Source organism: Chiloscyllium punctatum, chromosome 6 (genome assembly GCF_047496795.1).
Source record: "Chiloscyllium punctatum isolate Juve2018m chromosome 6, sChiPun1.3, whole genome shotgun sequence".
In the NCBI taxonomy this organism is placed as follows: Eukaryota; Metazoa; Chordata; class Chondrichthyes; order Orectolobiformes; family Hemiscylliidae; genus Chiloscyllium; species Chiloscyllium punctatum.
In genome coordinates, this window is record NC_092744.1 from 4,002,071 (window position 1) to 4,025,299 (window position 23,229).

A 23,229-nucleotide genomic window follows, 5' to 3' on the forward strand; every position below is an offset into this window, starting at 1 on the left:
GCATCTGGGACTGCTAGTCCAGGATTCTCTAAAGGTTGACTTGCAGGTTGAGTCCGTGGTTAAGAAAGTGAATGTAATGTTGTCATTTATCTCAAGAGGGTTGGAATATAAAAGCAGCAATGTGCTACTGAAACTTTATAAAGCTCTAGTTAGGTCCCATTTAGAATACTGTGTCCAATTTTGGGCACACTGCAGGAAGGACATACTGGAACTGGAGCGTGTCCAACAGGGATTCACACCGATGGATCCCTGGAACGGTAGGCCTAACATATGATGATCGGCTGAGGATCCTGGGATTGTATTCATTAGAGTTTAGAAGGTCGAAGGGAGATCTAATAGAAACTTACAAGATAAAGCATGGTTTACAAAGGGTGGATGCTGGGAAGTTGTTTCTGTTAGGCGGGGAGACTAGGACCCGTGGGCATAGCCTTAAGATTAGAGGGGGTCAATTTAGAATGGAAATGAGGAGATATTTCTTCAGCCAGAGAGTGGGGGGCCTGTGGAATTCATTGCCATGGAGCGCAGTGGAGGCTGGAATGTTAAATGTCTTCAAGGCAGAGATTGATAAATTCTTGATCTCGCAAGGAATTAAGGGCTACGGGGAGAGTGCAGGTAAGTGGAATTGAAATGCCCATCCACCATGATTAAATGGCGGACTTGACTTGATGGGCCGAATGGCCTTGCTTCCACTCCTGTGTGTTATGGTCTTAAGTTTATAAAATAATGAGAGGTATAGAGTTGATGGTAGTTGTCTTTTCCACAAGATGGAAAATTTCAAGGCTAGGGGGAACATTTTTAAGGTGAGAGGAGAGAGATTTGAAAAAGACATAATATGCAATTTTTACACAGAGGGTAGTTTGTGTGTGGAATGAGATGGATGTGGGTACAATTACAATGTTTAAAAGACACTTGGATGGAAATATAAATAGAAAAGGCTTGGAGGGATATGGGCTAGGACCAGATAGGTAGGACTAGTTTAGATTGGGATTATGTTCAGCATGGACTGTTGGATTGAACAGTCTGTTTCTGTGCTGTATGTATCTATGATTCTACAAGACTAAAACAAGCAGTAAATACTATCTACTAAACTCAAACTCAGAATCAACATAAGTTAAACATGAGTTGACAGGCAACTTGTAACTTATATACACTATAAATTGCTCATTAATTGGCACATACAGATGGGACAGATCTTATGAATTGGCTGAGGAGTTTAACCAGCAAATATGTCATCAATCTCAGTCAAAGTCCTTGAGAACTCTGCTGATCGCCTCATCCTTGTCAAACTGGAAGCGAAAATACGTGAAGTATCTTCCTTTCTGGTAAATGTTTATGATGACTCAATCTTATAGCTTCTTCCACACCCTGAAATTACAGGGGTTCCCTATACATGTTAATATTTTTAATCAACCTACACAGAAATTATGATACATCTCTGTAACAGGTGGGACCTGAACACAGGCCTCCTGACTCAGAGACAGTGACATGGCACTGCACCACAGAACACACCAGATGGCCTCCTTCTTTAGAGACCGCAATTTTCCTTCCCACATGGTTAAACGTGCCCTCCAACGCATCTCGTCTACATCCCGCACCTCCGCCCTCAGACCCCACCCCTCCAACCGTAACAAGGACAGAACGCCCTGGTGCTCACCTTCCACCCTACCAACCCTCGCATAACCCAAATCATCCGCCGACATTTCCGCCGCCTCCAAACAGACCCCACCACCAGGGATATATTTCCCTCCCCACCCCTTTCTGCCTTCTGCAAAGACCGTTCCCTCCGTGACTACCTGGTCAGGCCCACACCCCCCTACAACCCACCCTCCCATCCTGGCACTTTCCCCTGCCACCACAGGAACTGTAAAACCTGTGCCCACACCTCCTCCCTCACCTCTATCCAAGGCCCTAAAGGAGCCTTCCACATCCATCAAAGTTTTACTTGCACATCCACTAATATCATTTATTGTATCCGTTGCTCCCGATGCGGTCTCCTCTACATTGGGGAGACTGGGCGCCTACTAGCAGAGCGCTTTAGGGAACATCTCCGGGACACCCGCACCAATCAAACACACCGCCCCGTGGCCCAACATTTCAACTCCCCCTCCCACTCTGCCGAGGACATGGAGGTCCTGGGCCTCCTTCGCCGCCGCTCCCTCACCACCAGACGCCTGGAGGAAGAATGCCTCATCTTCCGTCTTGGAACACTTCAACCCCAGGGCATCAATGTGGACTTCAACAGTTTCCTCATTTCCCCTTCCCCCACCTCACCTTAGTTCTAAACTTCCAGCTCACCACTGTCCCCATGACTTGTCCTACCTGCCTATCTTCCTTTCCACCTATCCACTCCACCCTCTCCTCTCTGACCTATCACCTTCATCTCCTCCCCCACTCACCCATTGTACTCTATGCTACTTTCTCCCCACCCCCACCCTCCTCTAGCTTATCTCTCCATGCTTCAGGCTCACTGCCTTTATTCCTGATGAAGGGCTTTTGCCCGAAACTTCGATTTCGAAGCTCCTTGGATGCTGCCTGAACTGCTGTGCTCTTCCAGCACCACTAATCCAGAATCTGGTTTCCAGCATCTGCAGTCATTGTTTTTACCTCACTGCACCACAGGTGACCCACACCCCGTTAACTATTTGTAAACACATATATTACATTTCTTTGAACTAATTCATTGGATGAGGGGATTGTTCGCTAGGCTAGCATTCATTGCCCATCCCTAATTAAGATTTGAGAGTTGTGGGTCACATGTAGGTCAGACGAAGTAAGGATGGCAGTTTCCTTCCCTAAAGTGAACCACATAGGTTTTTACAAACAATCAACAATGGATTCATCACCTTCATTAGACTCTTTAATTCCAAGTCGAGAGTGTGGCACTGGAAAAGCACAGCAGCTCAGGCAGCATCCGAGGAACAGAAGAACTGGCGTTTCAAGCAAAGGCCCTCCATCAGGAATGAGGCTTGTGAGCCAGGATGGGGCTGAGAGATAAATGGTGGTGGTGGTTGGGGGCAGGGGTGTGGGGGGGGGGGGTTTGCTGGGGGGAAGGTAGCTGGGAATGTGACAGATAGATGAAAGTGGGGGGGGGGGTTTATTGAATTTAATTTCCTCCATCTGTTTTGTCAGGATTTGAACCCAGGTGCCCAGGACATTACGTGGGATTGTAGGGAGATTTGTAAATAAACTACTCAGAGACGTTATTCCTTTGCTCTGGAGCAGGTTGGATTTGAACCAGAGCCTCCCCTGGTCCAGAAGTAGGTCCCTACCGTTACACCATATATGCCCCACTTCCTGGGTATTTTCTAATCAACCTATTCAGGTGTTGTTACATACCTCTGGAGCAGGTAGGACTCAAACCCCGGTCTCTTAACTCAAAGGTAGAAACAGTATCACTACACCAAAAGCACTCCACTCCCTGTGCACTGACAATTGACGCCTGGAGGAAGAACGCCTCATCTTCTGCCTCGGAACACTTCAACCCCAGGGCATCAATGTGGACTTCAACAGTTTCCTCATTTCCCCTTCCCCCACCTCACCCTAGTTCTAAACTTCCAGCTCACCACTGTCCCCATGACTTGTCCGGACTTCTCCTACCTGCCCATCTCCTTTTCCACCTATCCACTCCACCCTCTCCTCCCTGACCTATCACCTTCATCCCCTCCCCCACTCACCCATTGTACTCTATGCTACTTTCTCCCCACCCCCACCCTCCTCTAGCTTATGTCTCCAGGCTTCAGGCTCACTGCCTTTATTCCTGATGAAGGGCTTTTGCCCGAAACGTCGATTTCGAAGCTCCTTGGATGCTGTCTGAACTGCTGTGCTCTTCCAGCACCACTTATCCAGAAATTAATAACCACTGCCTGTTTCATGTAAGCCTTAAATAAAGACATTAACAAACTTAATGTGATTAACCAAACATGAACAGATTCTCCTTTTTTCTTTAACTTCAAACTTTAACAATCTTTCCACAAATAATAAGACAAATAAAATGTGTTTTTCTCATCTACGTCACACATTGATTGTGTTACAATTTTTAACAAATCCTATACTCTTCATTTCCACATCCATAAAGTAATTTCAAAGCAATTTAATTAAAAATGATGCAATATTTCATGTTCTCATCATAACACAAGATGTCCCTCATCAAGGTCGTGTAATAATTTCTTAGGGCAAGCTTTTTTCCTTGAAAATAGTCAAATAAAGGGTGACTTACATTAGCCCATTTTATTTTCAAAATCACTTCACTTTCCGATATTGCCTTCACACTAGCAGGTTCAATTCTCAACCTTTTCTCTGCAACACCCTCTTCAATCTGCAATTTGAGAGGGAGTGGGTACAATCTGAAGTGACAATATTTCAGTTGAATAAAGGGAAATATGGAGCTATGAGGGAGCAACTGGCCAGAGTTCAATGGTTCAATACCTTAACAGGGAAGACCGTGGAGGAACAATGGCGGATATTTCTGTGTATAATGCAGAAGTTGCAGGATCAGTTCATTCCTAAAAGGAAGAAAGATCCCAGGAGGAGACATGGGCGGCCGTGGCTGACGAGGGAAGTAAAGAAACATATAAGGTTAAAAGAGAAAAAGTATAACTTAGCGAAGATAAGTGGGAAAACGGAGGACTGGGAAGCTTTTAAAGAACAACAGAGGATTAGTAAGAAGGAAATACGCAGAGAAAAAATGAGGTACGAAGGTAAACTGGCCAAGAATATAAAGGAGGATAGTAAAAGCCTTTTTAGGTATGTCCAAGGCAAAAAAATGGTTAGGACAAAAATTGGGCCCTTGAAGACAGAAGCAGGGGAATATATTACTGGGAACAAAGAAATGGCAGAGGAATTAAATGGGTACTTCAGATCTGTGTTCACTGGGGAAGACACAAGCAATCTCCCTGAGGTAACAGTGGCTGAAGGACCTGAACTTAAGGGAATTTATATTTGCCAGGATTTGGTGTTGGAGAGACTGTTAGGTCTGAAGGTTGATAAGTCTCCGGGACCTGATGGCCTGCATCCCAGGGTACTGAAGGAGGTGGCTCGGGAAATCGTGGATGCGCTGGTGATTATTTTCCAGAGTTCAATAGAATCGGGGTCGGTTCCTGAGGATTGGAGGGCGGCTAATGTTGTGCCACTTTTTAAGAAGGGTGGGCGGGAGAAAGCAGGAAATTATAGACCAGTTAGTCTGACCTCAGTGGTGGGAAAGATGCTGGAGTCTATTATAAAAGATGAAATTACGGCACATCTGGATAATAGTAACAGGATAGGACAGAGTCAGCATGGATTTATGAAGGGGAAATCATGCTTGACTAATCTTCTTGAATTTTTTGAGGATGTAACTCGGAAGATGGACGAGGGAGATCCAGTGGATGTAGTGTACCTGGACTTTCAGAAAGCTTTTGATAAAGTCCCACACAAGAGGTTAGTGAGTAAAATTAGGGCGCACGGGATTGGGGGCAAAGTACTAGATTGGATAGAGAATTGGTTGGCTAATAGGAAACAAAGGGTAGTGATTAACGGCTCCATTTCGGAATGGCAGGCAGTGACCAGTGGGGTACCGCAGGGATCCGTGTTGGGACCGCAGCTTTTTACAATATATGTAAGTGATATAGAAGATGGTATCAGCAATAACATTAGCAAATTTGCTGATGACACAAAGCTGGGTGGTAGGGTGAAATGTGATGAGGATATTAGGAGATTACAGGGTGACCTGGACAAGTTAGGTGAGTGGTCAGATGCATGGCAGATGCAGTTTAATGTGGATAAATGTCTGGTTATCCACTTTGGTGGCAAGAACAGGAAGGCAGATTACTACCTCAATGGTATCAAATTAGGTAAAGGGGCTGTTCAGAGAGATCTGGGTGTTCTTGTCCACCAGTCAATGAAGGCAAGCATGCAGGTACAGCAGGTCGTGAAGAAGGCTAATAGTATGCTGGCCTTCATAACAAGAGGGATTGAGTATAGAAGCAAAGAGGTTCTTCTGCAGCTGTACAGGGCCCTGGTGAGACCACACCTGGAGTACTGTGTACAGTTCTGGTCTCCAAATTTGAGGAAAGACATTCTGGCTCTTGAGGGAGTGCAGCGTAGGTTCACGAGGTCAATTCCTGGAATGGCAGGATTGCCTTACACGGAAAGACTGAAGCGACTGGGCTTGTATACCCTTGAGTTTAGAAGACTGAGAGGGGATCTGATTGAAACGTATAGGATTATGAAAGGACTGGACACTCTGGCAGGAGGGAACATATTTCCGTTGATGGGGGAATGCCGAACCAGAGGACACAACTTAAAAATACGGGGTAGACCATTTAGGACAGAGATGAGGAGAAACTACTTCACCCAGAGAGTGGTGGCTGTGTGGAATGCTCTGCCCCAGAGGGCAGTGGAGGCCCAGTCTCTGGATTCATTTAAGAAAGAATTGGATAGAGCTCTTAAAGATAGTGGAGTCAAGGGGTATGGAGATAAGGCTGGAACAGGATACTGATTAGGAATGATCAGCCATGATCATATTGAATGGCGGTGCAGGCTCGAAGGGCTGAATGGCCTACTCCTGCATCTATTGTCTATTGTCTATTAACACTTACTGTTGAATGAACCTTGCTGCAAAGAGAATGATTATATACATTTTATAACTGTATGTAGATTTCTTTTTCTCAGATTACCCTTGTAATAAGGTTTCTTTTAGAATATTGGATAAGTACACACCTATATCTATTACCTCCACAAGTGCCAGTGTCCATCTTCCAGTGACACAGAGGCAAATATGCAACATTTATTTCTCTTTGCCACCAAGAATATAATAAATTCTGTAATACTTGAATATCCAGCTGGAGGAATGGCATGTAAAGTATTACTGAAAATGAATAACTTCATTACAAAATAGTATTTCTCCTCACAACTGAAACACCTGACTACCATACTCCAGGTATTCATGGGTATCATTTTTCTATGGTAGTTCCCCAATTCTAAGCTATTGTCCCATTCCCTTATGAATCTTCTTTTGTGTTGACACTCTTAACCTCTGTCTAGGAAGTCTTGCATTGCCACTACCATAGAACCCTCCATTCTTTGTGTTGGTGCTCAATGTCCTATTTGAGTCATGAAGTGGACATGATATTTTTCTGCGGAAATTTTGAGACTTCTAACCAATGTTCCCTGTAATTTTCTTTGCTGCTGCACAGACCTTCAAGGGCCATGCAACTTTTAGAAGTGGAAGGGATTTATCAACACATCATTTCATATTTGTGCAGCTGAGAGGGAATGTTGCTTCTGACAGGTTGCTCCTTAAGTCCACTTTTATATCTTTCCCCTCTCACCTTAAATCTATGCTCTCTAGTTATGGACACCTCTACCCTGGGGGGGTGGAAAGACATTGCCTATTTACCCTTTCCATGTCCCTCATGAATTTATAGACCTCTATAAAGTCACCCCTCAGAATCTAGAGCTCCAGGCAAAACAGCTCTAGCCTATTCAGCCTCTCCCTCGAGATCAAACTTTCCAGCCCTGGCAACATACTTGTAAATTTTTTCTGAACCCTTTCAAGTTTCTCAACATTCTTCATGTAGCAAGGAGACCAGAATTGAATGCAGTACTAAAGAAGCGGCATAACAAATGTCCTGTCCAGCTGAAACATGCCCTCCCAAATTCTGTACTCAATGCACTGACCAGTAAAGGCAAGCCTTCTTCACTATCCTATCAACCTGCGACTCCACTTCCAAGGTCTCTTTGTTCAGCAACACTCTGCAGGACCTTGCCAGTATGTCTAGAAGTCCTGCTTAAATTGCGTTTCCAAAATGCAGTACCTCACATTTATTTAAATTAAACTTCATCTGCACATTTGTCCATCTGTCCTTCTTCTGAGGCAACCTTCTTCGCAGTCCACAACATCTCTAATTTTGGTGTCATCTGCAAACTTACTGTACCTCCTTTTGATTTTGAGATGTGTATCACCTGCTTACCTCAGCCTCAGAATTTTTCAACCAAAAGCATCCAAAACTTCTGAAGGTTCTCAAAATTCATAACATCTTGAGTGAATATATTTTTCATCTCAGTTCTAAATGAATAGCCTTTTTTCTTTAAGTTGAAAATAGATTTGGCCTTTGGAGGACAATCATCTCAACCCAGAGCATTGCTGGAGTTCCTCAGTATAGATAACTTCCAATCTAACTGTTCAAAGATGTTATTACGCACCTCTGGAACAGGTGAGACTTGAATCCATGCCTCCTGGCCTGGAGGTGGTGACACTATCACTGCATAACTGAAGCCTCCCTAGTTCTTCAGGACAAGATCCTAGGCTTGACAATATTCAGCTGCTTCAGTAATAATTTTAGTCTATGTGTAAGGTCAGAAAGAAAGATGTTTCATAGTGATTGCTCATTTTACAATGCTTCTTCCAACTCCTCAAATGCTGAAGGCAATCCATGCAACAGGATCTTGACACTTTCAGTCTTAAGCTGATATGCATCACTTTACCTTGAAATAAGATTAATACAGAATCACAGAATTGTTGTAGGTCGAAGGAGGCCACTTGGTCCATCATGCCTGCACTGGCTCTATTATCAAGTACCATTCTCCTGCCTTTGTCTTATATCACCATTTCTGTTCCAAATAACCATTCAATATCCTCTGAAATGCCTCACTTGAACATGTCTCCACTGTGTTTCTAGGCAGTGCATGCCATAACCTAACTACTATGAGAAAAAGTTTTTTTTCATATCACCTTTGCTTTCTTTTTACATCACCTTCTATCTCTGGATCCCCTACTATTGAATCTTGGAGTGTTACCATTGACCACATAGTTAATTAGACCAGTCACCTACATACTGTGGCTATAAAAGAGTCTTGTGATGTCTGGAATTTATAAAAATTATGGGTAATTGCTTTCACATAAGATTTATAAATGGCTTGATAGGGTGGAAACAGAGAGGTTGTTTCTCTTGACTGAGCAATGTGGTACATTTACACATGGTGATAACATTGTGTGCCATCTATAAGATACACTGTAGCAAACAACACTATCCAAACTAACCTTCATTATCTGAAAACCAAGATTAATGCGTGCATGGGAAAACCACCATCTGCAATTTTCCCTTTGAATCATTCAACATTTTGAATGGCAAATTTATTGGTGTTCTTTCAGTATTGTTAGGTCAAAGTGCTTCCTAACAACACTATGGTCATACCTGCTCCTGAGGGATTACAGCAATTCAGACATGCAGATCATCATCATTTTCTCAATAGTAACAAGAATGGGTAATAAATGCCAGTGTTACTTGGAATGATCACATCTCATCAACAATACAAAGGCACAGATGAGAATTTCAGAAGCAGACCCATAGTCACAGCACAGTGACTCAGTGGTTAAAGTTAAAAATCACACAACACCAGGTTATAGTCCAACAGGTTTAATTGGAGGCACACTAGCTTTCAGAGTGTCGCTCCTTCATCACCTGATGAAGGAGCAATGCTCCAAAAGCTAATGTGCTTCCAATTAAACCTGTTGGACTATAACCTGGTGTTGTGTGATTTTTAACTTTGTACACCTCAGTCCAACACTGGCATCTCCAAATCATGACTCTGTGGTTAGCACTGCTACCTCACAGTGCCAGGAACCCAGATTCAATTCCAGCCTCCATCAACTGTGTGTGTGTGGAGTTTGCACGTTCTCCCCGTGCCTGTGTGGGTTTCCTCTGGGTGCTCCGGTTTCCTCCCGCAATCCAAAGATGTGCAGGTCAGGTGAATTGACCATGCTAAATTGCCCATAGTGTTAGGTGCATTAGTCATGGGTAAATATAGGGTAGGGGAATAGGTCTGGATGGGTTACTCTTCAGAGGGTTGGCGTGGACTTGTTGAGCCGAAGGGCCTGTTTCTGTACTGTAGGGAATCTAACCTAATCAGTAGAAATAGCTTGTAAAGTGGTCAGCTTTTTCAGGGTCAAACATGACACCAAGATTATGAGCTTTTGAGTTTAGCCATGGACAGTTGCCAAGGAGAGCAATTAAATCAGTGGCTAGACACTGAATTTGGAGCAGGAAACAATTAAAATGGCTTTGATTTTCCCAATGCTTAATTCGAAGACATTTCTGCTCATCTGGCACTGGATGCCAGACAAACATTCCAACAATTAGCCACAGATAAGGAGTTGGGGTAGACAGTGGTGTGACAGCTGAATATTCTCAACTTTTGGAGATGCCAGTGTTGGATTGGGGTTAAAAAAAAATCACACAACACCAGGTTTATAGTCCAAAAGATTTATTTGGAAGCACTAGCTTTTGGAGCACTGTTCCTTCATCAGATGGTTGTGGAGTACAAGATCGTAAGACACAGAATTTATAGCAAAAGTTACAGTGTGATGTAACTGAAATTATTATTTTAAAAGACCTGGATTATTTGTTAAGTCTCTCATCTTCGAGAATTAACATGATGGTTTCAGTTCTTTCATATGTAAATCGCAGAACTTTTTAAAAAAAAAGTTACATTCTCAAATGAACTTTAACGACTGGTGTCACGTCAGCCCAGATAATCCATTTAAAGTATGAGCTGCCCTGTGTGAGACTGTGTCACAATGGTTCTGGATTAGTGGTGCTGGAAGAGCACAGCAGGTCAGGCAGCATCCAAGTAGCTTCGAAATCGATGTTTCGGGCAAAAGCCCTCCTGATGAAGGGCTTTTGCCCAAAATGTCGATTTCGAAACTACTTGGATGCTGCCTGACCTGCTGTGCTCTTCCAGCACCACTAATCCAGAATCTGGTTTCCAGCATCTGCAGTCCCTGTGTCACAATGATCAGACTGATTCCAAGCTAAAAAAACAGAGTTACATCATTTTACATGGATTCACACAGTTTTTCAGCAAAATATTGTCAACATTTATGTGAAAATTAACAGTGTCGTGAGGCCAAGTGGACAAGGTGAACCGAAGACAGCAGCTGAGACAACCGACCAAATGTCTCAATCTTAACAAGATTATCAAAGCTCCTTGCTTTGGTGTTTGGACATGAAGGGGGAAAACACAGGGGAAAAGTAGTTTAACAATGTTGTTTGAGAAAGTAAGTGGGACTATCTTTCCATTGCCCCACTATAGTGAAGCTTAAGCAAAGAGTAGGACCAAATAATGCTTTATATATTCTATTCTGTATAAGACAGAAAAGGCACTGTGTGGTGAGCAGAAACTACACAACTGAGGTTTTAAACGTGTAGATGCCCCTCGCAAGTATCGAGTGACAAACTGTGGTTAAATACACCTGGTATATTCACAGTTCTTGCAAATGTGGATTTTATTTTAAACTACAAAGGGCTAAGGTATAGTATAAGTGAGGGATGCTGAGGTTTCTGAACCCTGTTTTAACATTAGGACCCACAGTAGCTCGTGGGTCATTTTATAAATTGTGGAGATTAGGCTTATTCCCTGTAAGTTGCCTGGATCCCAGTTGGGGCCTGGGAGTGTGGGACAAGTCCCTCAGGCCCATACCCAGTCCTCAGCTCGGCCTCGTCCCAGACCCGGCTCCCAGCCCATAACCCACTCCCAGGCTTGGGCAAAGATCCCAAACCCCGGCCCAGGCTCGGGCCTCGGCCTATGTCTAGGCCTAAACCTAAGCCCAGGGCCTACCCGCCTCCATAGCCTGCCGCCAGGGGCACTTCTGGAAACCCCGTCGGTGCGGAGCGCTCGCGAAATCCCCCTCCCCCACCGTATCCGTCCGCCTTCAGAAAGTAGTGCGGTTACCGGTTTGTGGGAGAGGCGGCCAGGCTCGGCGCGGCCTGACTGAGGGAACGGCGGCTGGGAGAGTGTCCGGAGCCCGCGCTCTCACGGGGACTGTGGTGAGGGGGAGCCGCGTGACCCTGACAGCGGCTGCGAGTAGGAGGGGGGGGGAATGGGGGGGAGAGAGAGAGCGCGCGGGCACCGGAAGTGGCCGGGCGGGCAGGGTATAAATAGGCGCGACCGGCGGCGAGCGCTTCCTTTCGGTGAGGAGGCGGCGGTGGGTACAGAAGATGTCTTGTGGCTCCGCGGATTACAGGTGAAGCCTGAGGCCTAGAGGGGAAGGGGCAGGGGAGAGAAACAATCTCCGCTATTAAACCCCCATCGGGAGCTGACTCTCCCCGAATAATAACATCATCAATCTGTCCACCGCCGCCGGAGTGGTGTCGTCGTCCTCACTGAGGGAGGAGGAGCCACCGAATGGCGCCTGGTGTCCAAACGGCCGCTTACCCCCCCCCCCCCCCCCCCCCCCCGGGTTGTTTTGTTTGGGGTGGGGATGGAGTGGATGATGTCCTCTCTTTCCCAGTCTCCCCTTACCCCCACCCCCCGGGGGGGATGTGTGGTGGGGAGGCGGGGTGATAGTCGGGGAGGCTCCCGCTCTGAGCGCTCTCCTCCGCCGCATGAAGGCGGCGGACACGTGGACGGGAGCTGCCCGGAGCCGGGCCTCGGTTCCACCGCGAAACCCTGGAGGTGGATCTGGGGAGGGGAGAGCTCAGGCATTTAGCTCCGAGGTCTCCCTCGGAACGCGCTTCCTTCAGCCGCGCAGGTCGCCTGGTTGTTGTGTTCTTCCTCCTCCACCCCGTCTCTGGGCGAGAGGAGGACGGGCAGCACCCTCCAGTGAGGGAGTTACCTGGATAAATCAAACCCTGTGCAGGGGAGAGCTATTAGAGTGGAAACAGATTTTGGAACGCTCTATATCTAATTTAGAAATCTTTCTATTGTGGTTTTGCAGCTCTAAAGAACATGGCCCCGATGGCATGGACCCAGATGGCGTTATTGAAGTGAGTAAAGTATTCAGCATTGTGCTTTATTCTGGAGTTTTCTTCTTGTTTGGATTGGTTTTAATGTTTTTCTTCCACCCTGTCCAGAGCAACTGGAATGAAATTGTTGATAACTTTGACGACATGAACCTGAAGGAGACCCTTCTTAGAGGAATTTATGCATATGGATTTGAAAAACCTTCTGCTATCCAACAGAGGGCAATTATGCCATGTATTAAAGGTGAATATAATACTAAATTTAAAGATGCTTTTTATTAGAGCAGCTTCTTTTATCAAGGCAGTGGTTTGGCATTTCACTTGTCATGCTTCGCTAAGATAAAATGTCTTTGCTTTGTAGTAAAATTGTATTCTCTTGACTTAATATGGTAGATTATTCCTAAGTTTGAGCCTGGAGTGAAATGATGTTTTACCATCTTTCGGGACTGATATAATGATGAGAAACCTCTTTACTGATCACTCTGTTTTATGAATTACTGTTGTCTTTCAGCATTTGGAGCCTTGGAATGTGGCTGTTCAAATGTTTATGTTCCCATGTCTGGTGGGAAGGCCACTGCTAGTTTTATGTGGGAGCTGTAGATCTGTTGCTTGCTGAAAGTTTAAAGGCCATAATCCTTCAGTGTAATGCTTAAATTGAATTTATTTAATTTAAACATTTTAAGGATAATGTTTGGTTTCTTGATTCAGGGTTTGATGTTATTGCTCAAGCACAGTCTGGAACTGGTAAAACAGCCACATTTGCAATCTCGATCCTGCAGCAGCTGGAATTAGATATGAAAGAATCGCAGGCTTTGGTCCTGGCCCCTACCAGAGAACTGGCTCAGCAGGTAAAAAGTGCTCTATCATTTGAGGTTTGATCTCAATCTTCATGCTGCAATATTTATTCTGGGATCATTACATAGGACCTTGTGCATGTGAAACTTCAACCTGAGCCTGCACTGTTGTTTACTGTCCATGTATTTTAAGGTTTATCTACCCAAAACATGGAGCCAAAAGGTGGAAATTGGTTAGCTTATTTGGCTGGTTTGCAATGTAGAGGAATGCCAACAGTGTGTGTCAGTACCCATCTGAGGTTACCATGAAGGCTACACCATCTCAACCTCTTCCCTCACCTGAGGCATAGTGACCCTCCAATTAAGCCACCTTCAGTTTTCTGAGAGCAGCTCTACAGTCCAGTCAGACTGCAACTTTACCTTTACCCACAACATATTTGTTTAAATTACACTTGCCTTCCTCTGACCGTGCGTAATTCACATCTGCCTGTTCTTTATTTGAAACAAATTTACTCCATCTCTTCATTTGGTCTCAGTCTGCAAATTTAGCTATACAAGTCTGTACTTTTAAACAAGTTGTAAATGCATGTCCTGGCCAAATCACATGGGAACACCTTTTGACTAATTATTAATCTATCAAACTTCACTGTGACTTTGTGGAAGTGCTATCTGACTATCCATGTGGACAGTATCTACAGACTCCTCATCCACCATTTGTATCATGTTTTTTTTAGTGCAATACATGATAATTTAACCTTTTTTTCAGTTACTTAAGTGATTCTTTATCCATTCGGACGTCTAAAATGAGTAGAAAATGAGTCCTTTCTAAAAGTTGGAAAGCCATACTTGGAAGTCACAGGAGCTCAGGCTTAAGCACATTGATCGCTAAAGTGTGATGTATGGGTGAAGAAAATTATCTAGAAAGGTTAATAGAATGCTATTTTCTATCTGGGGAATTAGGGAGTAGTCGGGCAAATATACAAAGCCCTAAATTCAACCAAATGTTTGAAAATTTATTGTCTCTGGAAACTGTGCAGTCTCTCATTAGAATGATAATTAGCATCCTAAATCTCACTACTAAGGCAGAGTTCGCTTTAAGCTGCATGATTCAGAGCTTCCAACACTGATCAGTTTGGTTCCCGGCTCCCTAAAGTCTAGCCTCCATCTACAATGTACATATCAGGAGTGAGATGGGATACTCTCCACTTGGATGAGTGCAGCTAAAACGACACAAGCTTGACACCATCCAGGACGCAGCAGCCCACTTGATGAGGACCACATCCACAAGCAAAGATCTTTAGACAGCATCTTGTAAAGAAGGGCAGCAGAAGTGTGGGAATGCCAACACTTGCAAGTTACCATCCTGACTTGGAAATATGTTTGCTACTTTGTTGGGTCAAATCCTGCAATCATCTCCCAATGGCATTGTCAATCAACTTATAGCACATGGACTGCATCAGTTTAAGAAGGTGCCTTCTCGAGGGTAACTAGAGACCAGCAATAAATGTTGGCCATCCTACAACTGTTTTTAAAAGTAACACTGAAGGTTGTATTTCATGGAATTTATCAAATTAAGGAATAGTTGAATGAAAGCTTCAGCTAATAAGAGAAGCAGGTAGTTCTTTGAATTTTTTATTGATCCCCAGTCCTAGATGGCTCAAATGAAAGCCCAACAAAATTAGCATATCTTTCAGGAATTAATAGGAAACATTTCATGCAGAAGGCTGATGGAAGTTTGGAAATTAAGTTCATTTTAAATCTGAATTTGTGAAGAAATGAGGAGCATAGAAAATAGGAAATTAGTTTGCATCAGCCGTGATGAAGAAAAATAAGTAATCAGTGCATTTTTTTTGAATAGTTGCAAAAGTGTTCAATGTGGGCAAAGTTAGAAACTGATAGTCTTACAGATCCTTGGATAGTATCAGTAGAAAAATTGCTTTCAATCTGAATTTAAACATTTAACATTATTGCAGAAGATGAGCAGGAAGTGAAATATCCAAAGGGCTTCAGATAGGAGTAATCAAAAAGTCTGTGTTGAAATATTTGCTGGATTCTTTCTGCACCTGGCATACAAAGGTTCAATGTCTAAATGGTTAGAATCTCAGTACAAATGTTCAGTAGTATTACAATAGATAACTGTTAAATGTTCAGTGTTTAAATGTCAAAGCAATCAACGTTTGTACAGTAAAGTCTCCTCTTTTTAATAAAAGGGTTGAGTGAATCTCTACCTTTTTTAGATCCAGAAGGTAATCCTGGCCCTGGGTGATTACATGGGTGCTACTTGCCATGCCTGCATTGGTGGCACTAATGTACGAAGTGAGATGCAGAAGCTGAATGCAGAAGCTCCCAACATTGTTGTAGGAACTCCAGGGCGAGTGTTCGACATGTTGAACAGAGGATATATATGTGAGTACTGATCTTAAAATTGAAAGCCCAGAGTGGAATGATGCTTTACCATCTTTCGGGACTGACCTGAAATGGAGACAAACTTCTGAACTGATCACTCTGTTCCGTTTGGGTGTTCGTGTTTTAACTAATGAAAACAAACTTTGAATTGGGTCTCAAGTTAATCAGAATCTGAGGTTTAGAATTCAAATTAATAGAATGTCTTGCTATTTAGTATTCTGTAGGAATATATGCTGAAACGTCAACAATAATGGTGTAACTTGGTTTAAATAATTATTACAGCTTCAAGGTGGATCAAAATGTTCGTTTTAGATGAAGCTGATGAAATGTTGAGTCGTGGATTCAAAGATCAAATCTACGAGATTTTTCAGAAACTGAGTACAAACATTCAGGTATGCTGGTTTGTTTTCAAACGGGGAGGGAGTATGAACAATAAATGACGTCAAGTATTATTACCTGCAGCATTATCCTGTCCAAATTTGTTGGTGTTAACTTCTTCTTAAGCACTCTGCTCAAATTGCAAAATTCGGGTGTCTGACTTTTGTAATAATGCGAGTAGAGTACACCGAGGAAGGAGAAAAAAATGCATAGCATTGCAAATGAGACCAGGGTGGACCTCTTTCTTAATGTCTGGTGTCCTTTGTCTCAAGATTCTGTGCTACATACTTCATGAGTAACTGGTTGGTCCTGTGTTGCAGGTTGATGTTTTAACCTGAAGTAAAATGGTCTTTATATTCGGCAGAAAATGTTTAGTGTGTGGAGTGCGTGAATACCCATTCTACTGGGGACTATTGGTAGGAAGGTCAGACTGCACTGCTAAATGACTTTTTCTGTTTAGGTGGTTTTGTTGTCTGCTACTATGCCCAGCGATGTCTTGGAGGTCACTAAAAAGTTTATGCGTGATCCAATTCGTATCCTTGTGAAAAAAGAGGAACTCACCCTTGAGGGTATCAAGCAGTTTTACATCAATGTGGAGAGAGAGGTGTGTTGAATGTAATTGAAAATAAACCTCTACGCCAGAACATTCAATAAAATTCTATTATTGAAGGCTCAATTCACATTCAGGATTTTGTTGTGACAGGAATGGAAGTTGGACACACTTTGTGACTTGTATGAAACTCTAACCATAACACAAGCTGTGATTTTTCTTAATACGAGGAGGAAGGTTGATTGGTTAACTGAGAAAATGCATGCAAGGGACTTCACTGTTTCTGCATTGGTAAGATTTCTGTACTGTTTTTCTCTTCCATTTTTGAAGGTGCTCCAATAAGTATATAAAGTGCCTGTTCCACACTTGCTGAAGTTGCAGTTTTAGTCTGGGGTCAGTCATTCTCTCAGCACAGAAACAGACCCTTCAGTCCAACTTGTCCATCATGAAGTTTAGCAAACTAAGCTTGTCCCATTTGCTTGCATTTGGCCCATATCCCTCTAAACGTTTCACATTTGTGTCCCTGTCCAAGTGTCTTTCAAATGTTGTAACTGTACCTGCATCTCCCAATCCTGGAGTTGGAAATGTGTTGTGCTGACCAATCAGGAGAAGAGTTGCCCTGTTTGTGGAACTGAACTTTGAAAGGAGTTGGTCTTTCATTCGCAGACTGGCTTCTTTGCTCATCAGTTCACAAATGTGTGAAAGAAAGTGATGGTAATGGCTGCCAAGGTGGCGGGCACAATGGTGTGGGGATTGAGGGGCTGGAGAGAAATTTGAGATGGTAGAGGTGGGCAGTGGATGAAAGCCAAGGTGGTCTGTTGAAATTGGACTAGACAGTCTAGCTGTTTCAGACACTTGATACCATGTTTATTAATGCAGTTTTTTCTATGATTTTTGATTCCAGCATGGTGATATGGATCAGAAAGAACGTGATGTGATTATGAGGGAATTCCGTTCGGGATCTAGCCGTGTACTTATCACTACTGACTTACTGGTATGTATATTGGCGTTTTAGAAAATAGCATTTTGCTTTTATTGTGGCGTTCCTGCACATGACTTTTCCATTCCAGAAAATTGTCATGTCAGTCTGTTCTTCATGCTCTATCACCCTGGCCTAGGGAGGTAGAAGGAGGGAAATATGCTGCTCAAAGTAGCTCAGGTCTTTGTAAAATGGATTTTTGTGCATTATAAAGTGCTTTACAAATCAGATTTTATATACAGACTTGACTCTTTCAATGTTTTCTCTACAGGCTCGTGGCATCGATGTACAGCAGGTGTCTCTAGTTATTAACTATGACTTGCCCACAAATCGTGAGAATTACATTCACAGGTTAGTGTGCTTAATGTCTTATCAAAATGGACATGCTTATGTTCATCATTAAAGCAGAATCTTGTCAAATGTTGTTGTATGTTGGTCTGAATATGGAGGTGTGTTTAATCTGGGTTGCATACATGTGTTAAATTTTGGATAGGGAATGAGGAAGTTCATGTTGAGGCTTGAAGTCCTTTTTCTTGTATGTGGCATCACATAGTTGTCCCGGAATGTTGTGATGTATTTTTCATTGTCTGAATCTTTATCTTTTAATATTTGCAGAATTGGTCGTGGTGGTCGCTTCGGAAGGAAAGGTGTTGCTATAAACTTTGTTACTGAAGAAGATAAACGAATTCTTCGTGATATTGAGACATTCTACAATACAACTGTGGAAGAGATGCCTATGAATGTGGCTGACCTGATCTAATGATGGCATGAGAATTTGCATTTGCAGCTGCTCAATTATCAGACTATATGGTGCGTTGTGCTGCTTCACGAGTTGTTGAATCTCTTCTCCCATGTGCAGACAGGATCAGATATCCAGCATTGTGATAAGTGACTTGAGGAACGCCATCCTTTTGCAGTGTTGACTGCTGGGGTGGGAAGTTTAAGTCATGGGGTGTTTAAACATATATGCCCTTCAGTGTTTTGAATGTTCTGTAGTAGCATTTCTGTTCGATATTCTTTATCACTTAATAGTTTACTTATGGACTAAAAAATTCAAGTGCTGTGTTAAATCAGCCAATTATGTCAAACTGGCATATCTACAACTATTTTAAAATGAAGCTTGCCAATCAACTGGTAAATGTATGTGCACTTTTTTCTAGAGTAAATCTAACTACATGTATTTGTATTTAATAAAAAGTTTGAGTTGTGCAAAGATCTATTTGTGCTATGATCTGCACAGTTTTGGCTTCCCAGTAGGTGGTTGTTAAAGATGCTTTGTACAAATGTGAGAAATTTAGCATTAGTTTTGAGGGAGGCCAGATGTTGTAACTGCATTCCTGTATTGCATCCTTATTTTTGTAACTTTGTAGTTCTTTTGTTTATTGTACATGGGCTGTTCTAATTTATGCAATCTGTCGCTGTCTTCTATTCTAAATATTTATTTTTGTTTTCTCTAGAAAACAACCTCCTAGGAGATTGTACAGACTCTGCTCAATAGTAAAATACAGATCTTTCAACTTTTAAACCATGTTGATCTAAGATGCTTCTGGAGAGAGTAAATGTAGGAGGAAAAACTACCTGTAAATTTGCAATGGTGGTGCATGTTTGTATGATCTGAGCAATATAAAATGCAGCAAGCCTAAGCAAATGTATTACAGGCTCATTCCTGTGGTGCTTTTAAACTATGAAACACTATTGGAGGGTTACACTCAAACTTGCTTCTAAATGGGGTTTCTAGAAGATACATAGCTTTATCTGCCTGTGACCTCTTTAATCAGTAAGGTTTAAGCCATGCATGTGTAGGGATGGTTTAATATCAAATGCTGGCCAATTTGGAATTGCAGTGTTCCAGCCCCAGTGAAGCTAACATTTATATTGAACTGAACAAATCTGGAGGAACATTGTGCAGGTTTAGATGAGTAACTTCATTTATGTATGATTTCTGCATTTTCCTTTTGGTATGGCTTGCAAATAATCAGTGCCCTGACTGACTTGAATCTACATTGAAGGTATTTGCAACAGTAATGTGTTTTGCACCTATTTTAGATTTATTGAATTTGTATGGTGGAGTTTTGAGAAGTTAGAATGTAAAGCTATTAAAGTTGATTTCAACTTGAAATGTGGACCTCTTGCTAGGAGGAACAAAAGCTACAAATGGTCATTTTTAAAATCTCATTCCTGCCAAAGAGTGGGAGACTTTGGTTTGCTGATTTTCCTTTTTAGTTGTAGATGTGAATGAAATGGTTGACTTTGTTTGTTTTACACTTAAATGGCAAATACAACATTCAAAATTAGATTCCAGGGAAAAGTACATGGAGCAGGTCTTTGTGTGGAGTTGGTTAAATACCTGGGCCCTAAGTCCTGTATACCTCATGGAGAGCCTCACTCATTAGGTTGGCAATACCTAGTGACACTGTCATCAAAAGCACTGTGATGTTCCACTTTATTAAACAGTAAGTAATTGAAGGTGGGAGCTACTTAGTGTTCCTGCTTCACCATTCTTTAGATTAGAGCTGGCATCAGTCTTAGCCAGTAGCAGTCTTCAGCTTTCCTGACTTTGACTTGACTGTGTACTTGCGCTGTAACATAGAACTGAACAGAATTTCTTAAAGGCAAGGAAATGCTACTGAGGCTGGTACATACATTTACAGTGCAGTGTCAGCCCTTGATGTTCATTGACCTGTGAGACCAATCTGAAGCCACACTATATTCTATTTTAATGTGCATATTTATCAAAGGATGACTAAAATGCCCTATAAAGTTGGCAAGTTCACTGCTGTTGCGTGCAGTGTTCCATTGTATAATTTTGTACAATGTTTGAATAACTCCACAATCTGGTCTTGGGGACTTGAAACAGAGCTTCAATTCAGATTTTATTGTAAATACACTAAGGTTGTGGTATTACTAACCAGTAAAAACATCCACTACGTTGCAGTGTTGGCCAGGCTTTTTTTTGTGCTCTTGGCTGCTATCATGGGATTTAGAAAAGCTGATATCAGTAATACTGGTTCATGTACAATTACTGTTCCTGTTTTATTTTAAACTATGATAAATTCTTTAGTTGGAAACAGTAATACTCTAATGTGAAAGATGATTTTCCATAGATCATGCTTCTTGTAGAATTTTAAAGCTTGGTTAACTTTTTTAATTTCATAATTGAGGAAACTAAAGCCATTATTCATCCTCGATGCTATTTAAGACAGCTGTCGCATTTTAATTCCTGTCACTCTGTCAGAGAGGTAGCATAGATTTAAAACCTATTCTAAACTGTTTTCCACCTTTTACAAGCAATAACAAATAGCACTTGTCTGTCTTAATCTCCTTGCCCCCACCTGTACTGTATTCTAAGGATAGGCTGGGTAAAGTGGCAGGGCTAGATGAGTCCGCTATCCGGGATGGATGTAGTAATTGTAGGCTCAATGTAGTGTTTTTTCTTTAACTGGATGGATAATCAACATGTAGGCCAAAGCCAGCCATCAAAGTTTTACCTGTACTTTATTGTATCTGTTGCTCCTAATATAGTCCCCTCTACATGGGGGAGAGTGGATGCCTCCTAGCAGAGCACTTTAGGGAAGATCTCCAGGACACCTGTGGCCCAACATTTCACCCCGCCCCCACCGTGGACTTGCAGGTTCCAAGCCGCCTTCACCACCCAATGCCTGGAGGAAGGCCTTACATCTCAGAACACTTCAACCCCATGGCATCAAAGTGGATTTCACCAGCTTCCTCATTTCTCCTTTCCTTCTTCCTTTCTCTTTCCCCCACCACCCCCCACTCCAACCTTCCACCTCCACACTCTCCCCATGACCTATCCTACTCACCCATCTTCCTTTCCATCTATCCACTCCACCCTCCTCTCTTACCTATCACCTCCACCCCCATCTTCCTTCCTCTCCTCCCCATCACCCATTGTACACTATGCTACTTTCATCCACGCACCGTACCCCCCCCTCCCTCTCTCTCATTTATCACTCTCCAGGCACCCTGTCTCTATTTCTGATGAAGGGCTTTTGCCCAAAACATCCTTGGATGCTTCCTCACCTGCTGTGCCTTTGCAGTACCACCCTAATCTAGATTCTGGTTTTCAGCATCTGCAGTTCTTGTTTTTATCCATGCAGCATTTATTGCATGTTCCTAATTGCTCAGTAGGCACTTAATCAACATGTAGGCCAAACCAGTTAAGGATGATGGTTTAACTTTTCCTAAAGGAGATTTAGTGATCGAGATGGGTTTTTCCCAGCAGTGGGGGCCATTGTTGTTTGTGTTATGGAGGAGGGCACTATTATGAGCAGTAAGATTGCAGATGATACATGATTGGAGTAACAGAAAGCATAAGGAACTGTCAAAGAATACTGATTGCTGGGTGGAGAAGTGGCAGATGGAATTCAATCCAGGTAAATGGGAGGTGAAGCATTTAGGCAAGTCTAATGCTAGAGCATATTGTACAGTAAATGGAAGAGCCTTGGGGAAAGTTGATGGGCAGAGAGATCTGGGAGTTCAGGTCCACTGTACCCTGAAGTTTGCTGCACAGGTGGATAGAGTGGTCAAGAAGGCATATATGGTATACTTGCCTTCATTGGTTGGAATATTCAGTATAAGAGTTGGCAGGTCATGTTAAAATTATACAAGACATTGGTTTAGTTGCGTTTAGAATACTGTGCAGTTTTGGTCATCACATTTACAAAGGGATGTGGACACTTTGGAAAGGGTGCAGAGGTTTGAGGATGGTGCTAGCTATGAAGAGATGTTGAGTCGGTTAGGTTTGTTCTCATTAGAAAAAAGGAGATTGGGCAGGGGGGAGGTTGACAAATAATGAAGGGCACAGCCAGGGTAGATAAGCTTCTTCCCAGGGTGAAGGATTCAATAATGAGGTTATGTTTTCAAGGTGAGAGGAGAAAAGTTTAAGGAAGTTACATGTGGCAAGTACTTACCACCTCTGCTGGCAACATGTTCCAGATGCCTACCACCCTCTGTGCAGGCACAGTAGATTCATTTTAAGATGTGTCTGGACAGATGCATGAGTAGGTGGGGAGCAGAGGGATACAGATGCTTGGGAATTGACAGGTTTAGACAGTGGATTTGGATTGGCACAGATTTGGAGGGTTGAAGGGCCTGCTACTAGGCTTAAAATTTTCTTTGTTCTTTATTGGACTCAGGATCATCATTAGACATTAATTAAATTCCAGATTTTTTTTGCAATTCAAATTCCATCAAATGCTGTAGTAGGAATTCTATGGTGCTTCACCTACAGAATCTACCCTCCCTATTCCCTCACAAGCTTTTAAACTTTCAGGTTGCCCTTCAACAACTGTTAGACTGAAAACAAATGCAATTTGTTCTATATTTTTCACAGCTAAAACTGTTTAAATCAGGCAGGCAACACACAACCTTTCCCTCATCCCC

The 23,229-nt window shown here is 42.7% G+C and overlaps 1 protein-coding gene and 3 non-coding genes across 5 annotated transcripts; all 4 read left to right on the forward strand.

The window, feature by feature from the left end:
- The first annotated feature begins 11,785 nt into the window (after positions 1-11,785).
- Positions 11,786-18,636, forward strand: eif4a2 (eukaryotic translation initiation factor 4A2). 2 transcript variants are annotated; one of them, XM_072571914.1, is made up of 11 exons: positions 11,786-11,804; positions 12,695-12,743; positions 12,831-12,963; positions 13,428-13,567; positions 15,751-15,919; positions 16,202-16,311; positions 16,758-16,901; positions 17,001-17,138; positions 17,752-17,841; positions 18,098-18,177; positions 18,442-18,636. In XM_072571914.1, the coding sequence occupies exons 2-11, from the start codon at positions 12,720-12,722 to the stop codon at positions 18,584-18,586; spliced, it is 1,173 nt and encodes a 390-aa protein (XP_072428015.1). In that variant the 5' UTR covers positions 11,786-11,804; positions 12,695-12,719; the 3' UTR covers positions 18,587-18,636. The 2 variants fall into 2 exon arrangements, with proteins under 2 accessions (XP_072428015.1, XP_072428014.1); XM_072571913.1 differs by lacking the exon at positions 11,786-11,804 and adding an exon at positions 11,909-12,001.
- Positions 13,135-13,202, forward strand: LOC140479232 (small nucleolar RNA SNORD2). Its single transcript, XR_011961009.1, has one exon. It is a non-coding gene; the product is annotated as a small nucleolar RNA SNORD2 (small nucleolar RNA).
- LOC140479231 (small nucleolar RNA SNORD2) lies at positions 15,950-16,019 on the forward strand. Its single transcript, XR_011961008.1, has one exon. It is a non-coding gene; the product is annotated as a small nucleolar RNA SNORD2 (small nucleolar RNA).
- LOC140479230 (small nucleolar RNA SNORA81) lies at positions 16,410-16,585 on the forward strand. The gene has a single exon (XR_011961007.1). It is a non-coding gene; the product is annotated as a small nucleolar RNA SNORA81 (small nucleolar RNA).
- Positions 18,637-23,229: the final 4,593 nt, after the last annotated feature.

Coding starts and splice junctions, on each gene's coding strand:
- eif4a2 (XM_072571913.1), top strand. CDS start 11,976: ATGTCTTGTGGCTCCGCGGATTACAG. Junction 13,568..15,750: donor CCAGAGAACTGGCTCAGCAG/GTAAAAAGTGCT, acceptor TACCTTTTTTAG/ATCCAGAAGGTAATCCTGGC. Junction 16,312..16,757: donor AACTGAGTACAAACATTCAG/GTATGCTGGTTT, acceptor TTTTCTGTTTAG/GTGGTTTTGTTGTCTGCTAC.